Source organism: Accipiter gentilis, chromosome Z (assembly GCF_929443795.1).
Source record: "Accipiter gentilis chromosome Z, bAccGen1.1, whole genome shotgun sequence".
Taxonomy (NCBI): domain Eukaryota; kingdom Metazoa; phylum Chordata; class Aves; order Accipitriformes; family Accipitridae; genus Astur; species Astur gentilis.
Window position 1 is genome coordinate 59,164,457 of NC_064919.1, and position 15,269 is coordinate 59,179,725.

At 40.0% G+C, this 15,269-nt stretch overlaps 1 protein-coding gene across 2 annotated transcripts in view; it reads right to left on the minus strand.

The window, feature by feature from the left end:
- Nucleotides 1-670: 670 nt before the first annotated feature.
- The window catches only part of DOCK8 (dedicator of cytokinesis 8), a 98,044-nt gene continuing 83,445 nt past the window's right edge, over nt 671-15,269 (minus strand). For both annotated transcript variants that reach the window (XM_049795314.1, XM_049795313.1), the window contains 10 exons: nt 14,720-14,912; nt 9,858-10,001; nt 8,817-8,948; nt 7,896-8,030; nt 7,286-7,375; nt 6,620-6,856; nt 5,852-5,995; nt 4,714-4,820; nt 3,692-3,859; nt 671-3,037 (listed from right to left, as the gene is read on the minus strand). In XM_049795314.1, the coding sequence (XP_049651271.1) occupies nt 2,974-3,037; nt 3,692-3,859; nt 4,714-4,820; nt 5,852-5,995; nt 6,620-6,856; nt 7,286-7,375; nt 7,896-8,030; nt 8,817-8,948; nt 9,858-10,001; nt 14,720-14,912 (1,414 nt within the window). In that variant the 3' untranslated portion in view covers nt 671-2,973. The remainder of the gene's footprint in view (nt 3,038-3,691; nt 3,860-4,713; nt 4,821-5,851; nt 5,996-6,619; nt 6,857-7,285; nt 7,376-7,895; nt 8,031-8,816; nt 8,949-9,857; nt 10,002-14,719; nt 14,913-15,269) is intronic.

The following is a 15,269-nucleotide window of genomic DNA, read 5'->3' on the forward strand; positions in this document are numbered from 1 at the left end:
GCTGATGTGGATCAGCTGTGCTCTGCTGGGCGATGGGGCCGCGTACAGACTTGACGCTGCTGGTCACAGGCTGCTGCTGCGTGGTGCAGCGGGACGGGGCACGGCTGGGCTGGTGAGCTGATGGATTCCAGCCCCAAAACAAGCACCATGCTCTTTAAAGCTGGTGCTAGCTCATGGTAAAGGCAAGGAGTAAGCCGTGGAGAACTCCCAGCCAAGACACATGTGGGAGTCTCTGGAGCAGGATGAGTATAGTGCTATGCCTCACTTGCTGGTTGCCCCGTGACAGCCTCAGTAGCTTAGCCCTGGACCTAACTCGTGTGGACACACAGAGCTCTCCTTAGTCTTGAATCACCCAGATGGTGTGTCATTCCGTGTTTCTGCTCTACACCTACACAGTGGAGAAGGAAAGAAGGGCACTAAGCTTCCCACTGTCATTTTTCACAGACACTGAATGAAAAAGGAAGTTAAGAAGCAAGTTGTTGCCTGTTACCCCTGCAACAGATAAAATTTACCCTGAGACAGACCAACACCTCCCCTGCCCAAATCTTTAAATTTTCTGCTGAACAATGCTTCTACAAGGAAAGGTTGTTCCTACTGAAATTTTCTTTCCAGCTGGATTCTGTAGAGGTATAAGGTGCAACACAAAGGCACTTCTGAACATCCTGTGAAACAGTCACTTTATTGCAAAATTAGTAACATAAGGTAAAAAATTTACATTTCACACAATTCAACTCGTGAAAGAAATGTACAAACCATGTTTTATTTGTAGAAGGGACAACATGAGCTACAAACTGAGGGCAAGACTGGCCAGCTGGTTGAGGGGTGCTCAGCTTGTAAAATGTGAGTGAAGAGTCCTTCAGTATTCATATTATCCTGAGTATTGTTTCAGCTCAAGGACCACACAACACGAAACACTACCTTACTTTTACCTAGTATATCGTACACCTGTAGGGGTTTTTCGTTTCCCTGAGGTTTCTGTTATTTAAGGCTGTAAAGGATAAGCATCTTGTAAACAATGAGTTTGGATTATGGGATTGACAGATGACAGTATTCTGACCTTCCTCCTGAACAGGCTGTTAAAGACAATAGATAAGGGTCTAGTTTGTGATAGGCAGAGATCTCATAGCTTCCAAGCTTTGGGAAATTAATTATCTTTTCAACTTAGAACTGTTTCAAAGCAACTTGTATACAGAGAAGCCACTCCACGGAGGCATATTTTGCTTTGAGCTCTTAATACCATTTGTTTATGTACTTTGGATGCATTCACTTCAAAATCATGGAGTACTTATTCCTGATTATTGCATTTAACAATACTATGCAGGAGGAGAGAAATGCTTTCTTACACTCCAAGTGCTATGTAAGTACAGCGTTTATTTCACCTCTTTCCACATTTCATCTTGTTTGATGATCCCTGTGAATCTTCTACATAGCACATTCAAAATCTGACTTGCTCAGATGTCAACGAAGTGCTGGGAAAATTCCTCTTATCAAACAGCAAGGCTACAGCTGACCATAAAAAGTCAAAATGTTTCCACTATAAGCAGCAGCCTCAATCTCCTTTATACTTTTGGAGCAAAGAGGCTTTGCATTTAGAAACACATGGCATCAGCTCTGAGAAAGTTCACTGTAATTTTCTAAAATGAAGTACAAAAGAAAAACTTAATTCCACTGTTTAATTTAATTTTAACATTAAATTATGTGTTTGGGCAAATGGCATTGGTTACTTTAAACAGCATTAAACCATAATTTCCGAAACTCTGAAAAGGTAGAGGGAAGAAAGTAATATCGAGGGACGCTTTCATAGATCTTTGTTTCAAAATACAAACATTACATGGTAAGCATGGTCACAATACAAATGATGGCTCTGCCATTGCCTTACTAAATGAGTTCCAAAGTCCTAATCTCTCTCTCTCTCTCTCTCTCTCTCCCCATCCTCATCTGCAAAACTGTAATAATATTTCCTTACTTCAGAGAAGTGCTGTAAAGATTATTTAGTAAAATGTTTGCTCAGGGTTCAGAAAATACTAAGCATTACGTGTTATAAATTACATGCTAATTTCTCTTATGCTGCAGTAAAGCCTGAGTGAAGTGCCTTGTAGGAAATCCTCACTCTGCGCTTCTGTAGTTAATTTTAGATAAAGTTATCTACATAACAGCATTGTGTAGTAAAAGAATAACTCATAGCTTAGCGTCTTCTTTTTAAGCTATTACTTGTTAGCTCTGCTAAACATGACACTGATTATTAAGAAATCCAATGGCAAGTCAAGTAGTAGTCCCCATACTTACAAAAAAAATGTAGAAGATCTATAAGAGTTATTTCTTGCTACTTCTTGCTTCCCAAGCTTTGGTTGAGAAAACTTGTGCAGAACTCTCCCTGCAGTGAAGACCATGATAGAAACTGGTGACAGAAACCGGTTGAGGAAGTTATTCTTTCCTACAGCTCCAGCTCAGCAAACACCGAGCAGGGAGCCATGTCCCTCCTCATGAAGACAGCATTTAAGCATGTGATTAACTTGCAGAATGTGCTCCATTGCCAAAAGCACATGGCTAAATGCTGTCTTGGAAAAGGACCATAAATAGACATAATTTGTCAGTGTCCCATAGACACGTTATTTGGACTCACGTAACACCTCAACCAAATCATGCAGTTCTGTGTCTGTTAGCTAGTGGTGACTGACCTCATGCCACTGACCGCTCTAATGGTCCACTCCTCCACATTATGTGATTATTTTACAATATACAAAAAGTATCTAAAAAGCATCCCCTTCCTTCCCAAGCCTTCATGAGATGTGGTTGATGAAGAGTCACCCCCGCAGCGTTCATTCAGTGATCTTGTGTAAATGCTTTTTTCTGCAAGCTGTCCAGAAAGTGCACATGCTGTCTTGTGAGACGTTTCTGGTTTCATAGATGTTGAATACTCCATGACTTCTGGCATGCAGCATGAAGCTCTTTCTTGGCCAAAGCAGCTAGTCCTTAGGTGCTTTGTGAAGAAGTCTGGGCATCGTATTTCCTAAAACTGTGGTTACGAAAAGATTCCCTGCAATGAAATGAATCCATAAATAAAGTGGGCAAATGAAAAAGAAGCCGAGAAATATCTGTCTTGTGAAAAGGAGCAGCTGACAAATCATCACCTGAAGCATGTTATATGTTGGCAGGTCAGAGGTATATTACTTCTTCCACTCCCACCCCACACTGGACAGAGTGGCTTTGTGAAGAAGTGTACATTCGTAAGTAAACAACATAAGTTAAGAGTCTTCTGTCTCAGTCATGGGACTAAACCTGATTATGTTATCTGTGAGTGAAAGGATCACTCTTACTTCATGCTGGCTAACACCACATGGTGCCATGTGTTCAAAATACATACCTGTTCTATCTCCTTCCTGGCTTCAAATGGTGAAGAAATGGCAAGATGTTTCCAATACCTTTTCATTAGGGCGAGGGGGGAAGACTTCTCTAATAATGCATTAAAATGACATAAAACCTCTACCCCAGGAATATAAGCAGCTTGAGAAACACAATTAGTACTACATTCAGCTCCAGTGGAAGTCAGCAGACTTCATTAACCAAGAAGGCTGAAGTTGGCAGTCTATATCATGGCCTGTTTTTAGCTGCCAGTAAAACTGCCTTTGCTCCCTGAAAAAAATGGCATCTTTTTGTATAGCTACAACAGATAACCCTGCCCTAACTGTACCTTGTGCTATGGACTTTCACTACAGGTTTATACAGCTCTGGGATCTTCCTCTCAATCATGGGCCTAAGGTTCTCTTTCAGCTTCCCGTAGTTCTTTCTGAGCTCTAGCTGATACTCCCGCTGGTCAGCAGTAATAAGGCGCTTGTTCTTCTCCACTGCTTCACCACACCTAGACAAAAGGAAAGAAAAAAAAAGGTATGACGTGTCACCTACTTCCATTAAAGTCATTAACTTTGTGTTAGGTAATATGAATGGCCAAGGATCCAGGCTAGGCATTCCTCTGATAACTTGTCAAGTCCAAAATGATAACGAACTAATAAGATACCTCTGTCTTTCCCAAGTACACAAATTGAGGTGTATTTTTAAGACATTAGAAATGCATGAGGGAGCTAATAACAAATTTAATGACTGGAGAATACTAAGCTACCTGCCTACTTACTGTAAACAGATGCAAGTGACAATAGCAGAGAGTAGAGGCTGTATCTTCTGCATAAGTCTCATTTTTATTTAACTCAAACTTAGTCTTCAGCAATTACGCTTTCTTTGGACTAAGGAGATGAATATCTTGCTATGTGGGTATGCTTGTTCAGATTTACAAGCATATCTAAAGCAAAGGCCATATGTGTTTACCAGTACTGATGTGTCTGCTTGACAGATAGGGTCAAATGTTTTCTTATGAACAGCTTCCTACATAAAAATGTCATTTTATTAAAAATAAAATCAAGGCAATAGTCTGAAATGCTTGATTTCTATAAAATATCAGGGGATAAAACAAATGGAAGATCTTAATTTCTACATAATTAGTTTGAAGTGTTAAAATTTGCTCCCATTTGGGATGCAAAGCCTACCAAAGCACTGACCATGAAGCAGAGATAACAAGTCTGGACCAAGAGTCTAAAGTGTGAGATGCCAGGATTCATGATGCTAACTTGCATAATTAATCACACAGTCATATTATTGTTGCATTATTGCGATTATTGGCTTTATTGATGCAATTCAGCACTTCAGTTTTGTTTTACTGACCTCATTATAAACTCTTTGAAGCACAACCTCAGCTTGTTGTGATGTCGATAAAGTTTGGGATCTGCTGGAATTTCAGCCAGGAACACTTGTGCTACCTCTAGCGGTCCCTTACAGAAATAACACATGAAAATGTCAAAAACCACCTGCTTAGACTGAAAACAGACCACACGTTTGGTTAAGCTGTTTGTTCTTTCATGAACGGAATCACAAAACAAAACAAAACTATGTGTAGTCACCATAAGAGGATGGTTTTTTGCTCCTCTCCCACCCCCCCGCCGCGATTTTTCCTTTGGCAAGCAGAGTTTTTGCCCATCATATTTTATCCTCTCCTGTATTTATTTCACCTTCAGCCCCACAAAAAAGGGAACTGACAAATTCTACTTAGCAGAGAAGAGGTGGGATAGCCCTGCTGCCAAACCTGGTTACATGAGATAAACACAGCTTCTATGTGTGGCATTACAAGACCCCAAGGGAGTTAAATAAGCCCAGCGCAGAAAAGGACCACTCTTTTCAAAGCTTACAACGTGTTACTTCAGACTAGAAGCTTTGGTTGATGAAGAATCTGGAGAAAGTAAAAGTAACTTTCAGCAAAGAAACAAAGCTCTGTGAAACTGTGGATAATAACAAGTTTTCTCTCAGTTGTGTCTTTATTCTTTCATTTTAGTTTTTTTTTTTATTTGCCTTTTTTTATTAGCAGACATAATTATTGCATCTCAACTTTCTTTTGGGGCACTCAGGTCTTGACCTCATGTATTTTCTGTGAAATTGTGAGTTTGCGGTGGTGCCACAGCAGAATTGTTATTTTTATAGCCATTCCCCAAGGATACACCTTGACTGAACAAAATGGCTGAGATGACTAGTGTGCTAGAAATGGAAAAACCTTGGATGCATTCACAAGGCTTCTGTGAGTTTCTGCACCTACAACCAAGAAAGCTCTTCCAAAAGCACCTTCATCAAAAGCATACCTAATGAACAGTATACAATGACTAAATATCAAGGGATGAAGTTTAAATGCACATTGTGACTAAAAGTGTCTGACTAGATGTACTTCTTTCACTGCAATAGCTCAGAGTGAAAAAGAAAGCACATTGAGAGAAGTATGCAGCAATTCTTCACCCGGCTTATTTGGTTCCCTTACCTGATTTACAGTGGCTCCAACTGAGCCCTGCAAAACCATCTGGAGCATTTTGGCATCTGGTGGTTCTTGGTTGGTGGCTGCAGTTAGTTCCTGTGTTTTTTTCCGCATATCTTCAATAGCGACTTCAATTGGGGTTAAAATAAACTAACAGAGATGGAAGAAAAGCTGATTCATTACATGAATCATGCATGCAGTTGACCTGTTCTAACCTGGCAATACCACTGTCATTTGCCCATGCCAAAAGCAGTAGTTGTGAAACCAAGGAAGACTGTTCAATCTAAATGTCACCTTGGTAGATACTGCATCTGATGTAAAGCTCTCTGACATCTTACCATTTGCAAGAATAGCATGTGGATCTGACTCCTTGTTTGTATAAATTCATTATTATTCTAAGTTATGGACTTCATGTCTGAAATGGTTTTGCACTTTCTACCTTTATAAAACTTCCCTGTCTCCAAACCAGCTCTGAGCCAGTTCTTTGACTGTACTTTATCAGCTAGAAGTACAGTCAGAGCTCCACACATCCTCCTACACAGCATTACAACTGGGAGGTCAAAAGAAGAATATACCCTCACTAGCTTCTCTTGTCCATAGTAAATACCCATCTTGCATTTGTCTACCCATTCTATGCCACTCCTATTTATGAGCATAACATGTCTGAGAAATTCAGCTTTCTTTTCTTCTACCAATCATAGAATTTGAAAATCTTCCCAGCTAGAGACTTCTTCAGCCCCTAAGAAATTACATCTGTCCTCAAAACCCAATTACCTCTTCTTTTTGGATGACATTGATTCTAGTTTTGATGTAGGGGAAGGCATGCATTGTGGTTAGGATGGTGTTCCTCTTGTATTGCTCGCTAAGCTCTCCTCTGGGGCGCCCATCCATGGTGAACGGTGTGGTGTACATGAACCGACAGAGGTTGAAGTTCTTCTCAAAATAGGTTACCCTGTCTTTCATCTCATACTCATCAAAATATGGCTCCACAAAAGTAATTTGTATGTATGCCTGAGAAAAGAGGGAAGAACCATTACAGTACTTTACAATCCAAGAAGTGTAAAAGGAATGGCATATGTGAAATATCCCATAGTTCACATTGGCTAAGCATGGTCTGGAAGAGCACAAAGCTGCAGATCCTTCAGGGCTCCTTTTCTTCAGAGCTGACAAAACTTGCCTCTGGGGAAGGCACAGCTTAACCCTGGGGATCAGAACCAAAGCAGGGACCAGAGGTCAGAACTTCTAATTTTCACACTCTGTGACAAGCTACCAAACGGAGCCCTTCACAGAGGCTTTAAGGACATCCCTGGGCACAGAGATACAGCCAAGCTGGGGTTTTTTTGGGTGCCTTAATGTTTGAGCACGGAAGTTCCTTTTCTGTTTCCTCTTCCTTCCTTTTCTGTGACAAAGCACTCAACACTCTCAGTAGTGTTTCCCTACCTTATTGGGATCCAGCTTTCTTTTGTCAACAGGAGCAGAGTCCTTAATCACTTCCACAGCATCCTCCCCAAAACACTGGCCATAAAATCCCTGGAAAGGAAACACAATTATCCCAGAGTGTTTGTTACACTGCTAATGATCTGTATGCTTCTAGGAGAAAGAAGTAACCGTGACAATTTCTGGGCTCTGTACAGTCAGTATACTGCTTCATGAACCGCAGCTGGCCAGGGCAAGGCATCTTCAACGAAGATCAGTGTGAGCTGCTCACAAAAAAGCAGAACTTAAGGTAAAGTGATCAGAAGGGAACATTGCAGTTCCATGAAAAAGCTGAAAAGATACAAAGCAAATATCTGGCATGCTCAAATCAAATCATTTGATATATTACAAGCCTGCCCATAAGAGACATGGCCTGAAGAGAATGCATCGCTTTCATCATTATGCTGTAAAAAGGGCTACAATGGAAGGGATATATACCAAGGAAATAATCCACGGTACAAATCAGTTTGTTACTGATTTTCATATAACAATAGTACTATTAGAACTGTGTAGGCTCATGAGAAAGTATAACATAACATTGGAGATCATATTAACACAATGTTTTTTTCTTTACCTCTAATCTGTGAGAAATCTCAGGCAGTTTGGTAATTGTAGGCTCCTTATAAACAAATTCCTGTTCATCCAAGTCCCCAAATTTGGATCCATAGAAACCAACACGGAAGTAAGTTCCAAACATTCGCTTTTGACCCTAATTGATAAAAAGAAAGAGGAAATTTACAATTACTTTTTTTTTTTATGTCAACATTGTAGTATTTGGATGCCTTTTTTTCCAAATTGACATATAAGAAAACCCACTAATCCTACATGTTCTTGATTTTAGAGCCAATTCTATGCAACATCAGTGCTGATGGATTAGAAGCACATGTTCATGAAGGAAAGCATACAATTTAAGGGGATATTTGACTGAAATCTAACTTAAAATTTAGGCTAATCATGAAGTGACTTTTGCAAAACATAATAACATTATTTTTTAATTCCACTGGATACACATTAACAAAATAAAAAATTTGCAATGAAAATTGATAAAAATTTGAAACTGACTAGACTCAGCAATAAGATTCTTCTGAAGAAAGATAAGGAAAGGGGCAGTATTACTGCTGAGAATTTAGGCAGGCTTTTGTATTTCTTCTGTTTTATAACTGAAAACACTAGTTAATTGACAATAAAGTTATTTTTCTTAAATAGATGTGGCCAAGTGGAGTCACGCATGTTCTTATTCTAAGTTTGACCTGTTCAGCTATTTTTCTGTAACTCTAAACCAGTTTTATATTCATCTCTGCTTTTTCCTACAGAAGAGGACAGAGCCTTTTTTCACTGTAGACTACCCTTTGTAGGTAGGCCAAAGCAGATGGAAGCTTTTGTTAGAAAAAGGAAATGGATCTATTTCACATGAACAGTTTTATTATCACCAGTCCTAAACAAACAGTGCAACCCAGCAATGTGTCTTGCTGGTGGTGCCTTGCCTCACAAGTACCTTATTAATAATGCTGTCAAAGGCCTTCTGTAGCTTGCTGTGTGTCAAGGTAAGCTTCCGGAAGTCTCTATGCGCTTCCAGTATGGGAATGACAATTTTGTACACCTCGTTCACAGTTTCATACAATCCCCCCTTGGGAGAAAAAAAAAAAAAAGAAAGAAAAAAGAAGAAAAGAAATGAGTCCTTATGCACTCTGAAAAGAAACTAAATCTCCATTAATGGTCTGGCTGGAGGGGGGATTTATGAGACTTATCTTAATCTGCTACATTGCTAGTTTTAGCTTTCTGAAAACTAGTAATAGTAAATGGGTAGTTCTAAGCTGCAAACAACAAACTGGATCTAATTTGGATCTCTGATCTGTTGGGCTCTCAAGCCCAAATTCCTGTGTAAAGCACACGGTTTCTGCCTGGGGGCTAGAAGAGTTAGAAATGCAGGTCAGCAGAAAGAAATTGATTTGTTTAGCCTGTATAGCTCAGGGCAATCAGAGCTGCATCTGGACAAAAGGAACCCAAATTACATCTTCAGAGATGCTAAATCATATATCCTCTTTAGCACTACAGCAATATCATGAGCTACTTGAGTATTAACATTGTGACTCTTTACATGGTAAGTGTAGATTATGATGCTGGTGGTTGTATGCTGTGTAAAAGCACAGGAGTAACTCTCACATGCTTTCTAAAATCTACAGTTTAAGCAAGACCTTTTTCTTAAATGTACTATTCCATGAAAACACCAACCAAAAGGCTTGGTTTATGCTTGGGACAATCATTTTCTGCTGATGCTGCCTGTAGCCTGCACAGTAGAGGTAGATATATAGCTGAGCTAGGCTACCTGAAAAGCCTAGTTTAGCCAACCTGGCTGAGGCAGGGCTGGGTCAGACATAAGATGTGTTTCTGCGTCTTGTTTTTTGCAGTGGGGCAGATCTGTGGAGCCTGGTTTAGCAGTAAGGCTTCGTTTCCTCACGTGCAGGAAAATAAGCTATGGATCTGTCCCATATGATAGCCCCACTTCATGTCCCCACATTTTTTGGCCCTGGCTCACCGTGCTGAAGAGCTCTGCTGCTTGTTCCAGCAGCCCTACCAGGCCACTTTCTGAGAAATACCTCCCAGAACATATACCATCTTCATCTGGAGACAAAACATCATCTGAAACAGCAGATTCCTCCAGCACATTGGACGAAATGTTCTAAAATACATCAGAGCAGAGAAATCAGAAACCTAGATCAATAGTCTATCATAAAGATCGAGGCAGAAACAGTTTCAACGTATTTACATGACGGGAGGAAGAATGAAATTATAGAAGTGCAGCCAGGGGATACACAGTTAAATTCCATTTAGAAGCGAACGTAACATCATAAATCTCTGCAGATGGCAGGCCAGGATTTTCACTACAAGAATCCTAAACTTTCTTTCTCGCCTCAGGTTTAAAAGGCAGACTCCTGTAGGTCACAAACTGTCCCCTGCCCCGCTGGCTGCATTTCTATGGTGCTGCAGTGAGCTCAATCTCCCAGGCCACAGGGGCTAAAACCAATGTGCCCTTCCCGCTGCTGGTGCCTGGGGATGGGAAATTCCAAGCTGCACCCCAGACCTCCTGCCACCTGCTTGAAGAAGCTGAACTTTCAAGTTGTTGATTTGACTTCTGCAAGCAGAGGAGAAGTAGGACATAGACAATATTGCTAGAAAAACTGCAATAATCGAATTCTGCTTCTTGTTTCAGCCTCTGCCGTATTACACCTTGATCCTGCGGAATTTACTTGGTTTCTTGTTAAACTTACCGATCTTACTGTGTGTTTAAATAAAACTAGATAAAGTACACAATGTCAGTCACTCTTTGAGATTCTAGACCATGAAATAACATGTCTACAGGATCCCTTTGAATAAATGATACTGGGTAGAGTCAACATAAAAAATTTTGTAATACATAGAAATACATGTAAATGAACATTAAAATATGTGTACCTACAGTATGGAACTATCATATGTAACTTTCAACAGCAGTAGAAATGCTAAGCTTCGATTTGTTAGTAATTAAAAGGAGTTAAATTAGTGTCATAGTGTCTCACTTCCGCAGAAACTGGGAATGACAATCTGTCTGAGCACAGGATAGATGCCAGCTGTCTAGCTAGCCAAGTCCTTAAAGACATCTTTATAAAATGGCAGAGACACTGAGGGCTGTTACTATTGATCAGATTTCAGATAAAGAATTGGCACCACACATCACTAGCAACGTGGGACTTTCCCCACTGGGTTTTGTAGATGTATTTATTTCTCCATAGGTGAAGTTTACTCCAGCCATGCTGCCATCACAGTACCTTGTCTGCACATCACATCAGCTCACTGGCAAGGTCAGCACAAAGCTCAGGACAGCGTTTGCAGGAGTTAAGAATATGCCTGTATTTCAGCCAGAGGGAAAACTGCAGCACGTTTTAGCACACCCGTGCCACTTTCCACTTACCAGTCTCATTGAAGATAGTGAATTCAACCAGACTTAGCCTGTCTGACATATAGCTAGGGCAACTCATACAACCCATGCTGCAGGGGTTTTTCCCTTTCTGTAACAGTAGCCATTAAGGACTGTTTACAAAATGGCACGTGGCCTTTGGTGGCTTTTTCTTTTTTTTTCTGTAGTAAAGGGAAAAGACTGCAGAGGAGTGATTTATTTATGAAAGTAACCAAGAAAGTCACAGACACCAATTACCTCTTCTTTGCCTTTAAACCTGTAATAACTAATGTCAGGCATATATTTGCATGTTTTATAGTCCAGGCACTCTAGTAGGAGAGAGCCCTCATGATGTACTCCTGGTGCTTGCATGATCTTTTGCAAAGTGGACATGCCTTACCCACCTTTTGTCTTGATCTACCTTTCATATTGCAGAATTTAATATGTCCCTTGTATAATAAGGACAATAAGTAAGTTACCACATATATCATCAGCAATTATTTGGACCTCACAAGCCTAGTTTTCTTTAAGGAAAAGAAACACTTGTGTAAACTCAAGGAACTTTAGTGTGATCCCCAGCTTTTATCACCATGTTAGATATGGCTAGGGTACCCTGCAACCTAAAACCCCAAAACAGCACAGTTGAATGAGGCTACTGCTGAACCCAGGCTAATTAGTCCTGTGCCTCAGCAGGTAGACAACATACACACTAAGTCCTTGTCTGTGGTAATACAAAGTGGCTTTAAAGTCAGTCCATATGCAATTCATATTCTCTCTAAGTCTCCCTTACACTTGCAAAGGGGATTTAGTCTAAACACAAATTAAGCTCAAAGGGAATTTCACTGAAAGTGATCCCATTCTGATTCCAAGGGATAGTTTTGATTGCACAGAGGGAAGTATACGCAGTTTTGTCTGGCACAGTATAAGGAAAAGTGTTTCTCTACTGAGAATCAGTTTTCTGGATGCTAACAGAGTCACTGCAGAAGACCTAGGTCAATTGATTTAATCCTTTGCTGCCTCATTTTACTCATCTGTAAAAAGGAGATAACACTTCTGCACATCCAGAATAATCTTTTTGATACATGTTATCACTACCCTCAATTCCGCAACTAAACGTGTATCACCAATACTAGTTAATTTCGTATCTGAGCTAAATGAAGAAATGCACACAGAAAGAGTCACTGAATGAGATCTGGAACTCCAGGTAAAGCTGAGACAGTCTGAGTAGTGTATCTCTCTTTTAACAAGGTCATGTGAACAAGATCTTCACAGGTTCTACAAAACACAAACCTGTTAGTAAAGAATGCGAGCTCTTCTCTGGAAAGGCTTTGCAAAAATGCAAAGTGTTATTATAGTTAATTATTGTTATTGAGCAAACTGAAATTCAGAATTATGCTGTCAGATAAAGAATTGTGTAATTGGGTTTCTGGTCATTAAGGCATTTTATTACCTCTCTTCCTTTGGAGCAACTGTTTCTTTGGCAAACATGTATTTACACAAGCATTTTGATGAAAATGATTAATTTGTTGCTTTTAAACTTCTAAGTTTTTGCTTGCCTAGCGCCTTGTAGAATAGACTTCAGTTCTCTAAAATAACTGAAAACATACCCATTCATGGCAATGTGCATAATCTGGGGAAAATGAAAGGAGGAATTCCATTAGGGTCAAGCACGTGAGATTACAAGCATTCAAGGCAGCCTGGGAGCAGGATGACATTGGGAAGGAAATGCAGATTTCACCTATATCTAAACGATGATAGTATGTAACAAGTAGGGAGAAAAGAAGAAAATAGAAGTAATGAATGGAAGTTAGAAATTAGGAAGTACACAAAGCTGGTAAGGCATGCAAAATGTCAGAAGTATAAATCTCTGGCCAGAAGTGTAGCCAGTAAAAAGAGTATATACAGCTATCTTAAGAGTAAAGGAATTTAAGAATAACACTAGTCCGTCACCTGACTGCTAAGGTGGAATTGCAAATACTAACACCCAACATACTAAATTCAATGCAAAATGCCAAGTGGTTCAATCATGGTCCCATATACTATTCTGAAGGGAACCCCCCCAGGTGGCATGGTTATTTACTATTCTGAAGGGAAAAAACCCACAGGTGGTATGGTTATATCAAGGGATGATGAATGTACCAACTACTAGTGTTAACCATTTCAAAATCACCTGGACTGTAGAATGTGCTCCTCAACAGTTTAAAAGAGCTAAGCGGAAGGTTATTCAGGCAGTGAATACTGAGTTGCCGTATAGTTTTAAAAAACTGGGGAAGTTCCAGAGGAGGAAATATGCTTTGGGGACCACATTTTTTAAAAGTAAACAAGATGAGCAGATAGTGGTAGGTTTATCAGTCTGCATCCAGGACAAAGTGGTGGAAATACTGATACAAAATGTTACTAAAGAAAAAAAAAAAAGGTATTGTAATTAAACTGAATCCACACCAGACTACAGAAACCTGAAACTTTTAAAGAGATTACAATCTCATAAGGGTAATAATGCCCAAACAGTAGATGTTTATAAAACATCTGAGTTGATTCTCCAACACATTTCCACTAATCAGTTGGAATGATTCATAATCATTGCAGCAAACACTTTGTAAATGAACACTGGTCTTCACTGGTCTTAGAGAATAATGATAAAGGGGGCATCATCAACACATGGGAATATTTTAAGGGTTCAGCCATTTCTATTTTTAATAATGTGTGAAAAAAAGTAGTAACATCACTGAATTTGCATATGAAGTCAGTTCAGGTATGGGTAACCAAAACTACATAATCTGGTAAACTACCTATGAATATCTGCATTTCAAAATGTCTAACTCTAACAACAAAGAGTTATGCTTTCATTTAGGTGATGTAGAAAAGAAGGGTGAAAAACAAAATCTAAGAAAACTCTCTGGAAAAGATTAATGTGTTATGGAGTTAAAGAGCTCAACATCAAATGAACAAGTGGAGCCTTTGGAGACAGAAACTGAGAGACACTTTCCAGGCTTAAAGAACTTAATGGTCATTCTTACTTGACTTTGATGTGACTGGGTATAGACTATGGTGATTGTGTCATTCATCAATCAAAAGGGTGTTGGTTAGTAACTGGAGAACAGTCAAAGGACTGGAGAACATGTCTAAAACAACTAAGTAGCTCCAATTACCTAGATTATCTGTCACAGTTGATAAGTAACAGCCCTAGCATGTGATAATACAGGGGTTCTACTTAGCAAACAAGAGATTACAGTATCCAACTGCTGGAAATAGAAGCTTGAGACAGCCAGATACTAAAGTACCAGTTTTCATCAGTAAGCATAAATCATCAGAACAACCTACCAAGAGTGGTGATGGATACTCTGCCATCAAAACTTTTCCTTCCCATACATGCATTTCTACTCTGCTTAACACAAGAAGGAATTCACACACCAGAACAGGCCATCCTAGCCTTATGCTGTCAGAGCTTGGGAGCCTTTTCTTACCTGAAAGCTGACACTGCCCACTGGGAGATAGTTTCGATCTTCAAGCATGCTGAGGTACTCTGCCACAAGTGCTGCAGCATGGACCAGACACATGGCTGCTTCTGTGTAGCACTTCCTCTTGGTGTGCTTCTCTGCCATGTTCTGTAGCCAAGTCAGCCTCAAGTCAGGCGATGTCTGGTATCCTTTGGCAATTCTAACAACACAGGGCAGAAAGGAGTGAATGATCACTTCCTCTAAAATAACATAAAGATCATTTATAATTCTCCACCTGGGTTAAATGGAAGGAGACATCTCTATCTTTATTCCGTATGATTCACTAAGCACAGGGCAAAAGAAATGGTTAGGCAGGGGTAGGCAGGACACACAGGGGCTATGAGGAGAGTAAAACTGCTGAACCCAAGACTCTTCAGTGTTCATCGGTCCCTGACCCCCACCCTTGCCCAAGTCTATGCCCACCTTCCAAAGGCTCTATTGCAACATGCTCACTCCTGCAGCCTGTGGCCCCTGTGACAGATCTCAGCTGTACTAAAGCTGGAATTTACATAAACAG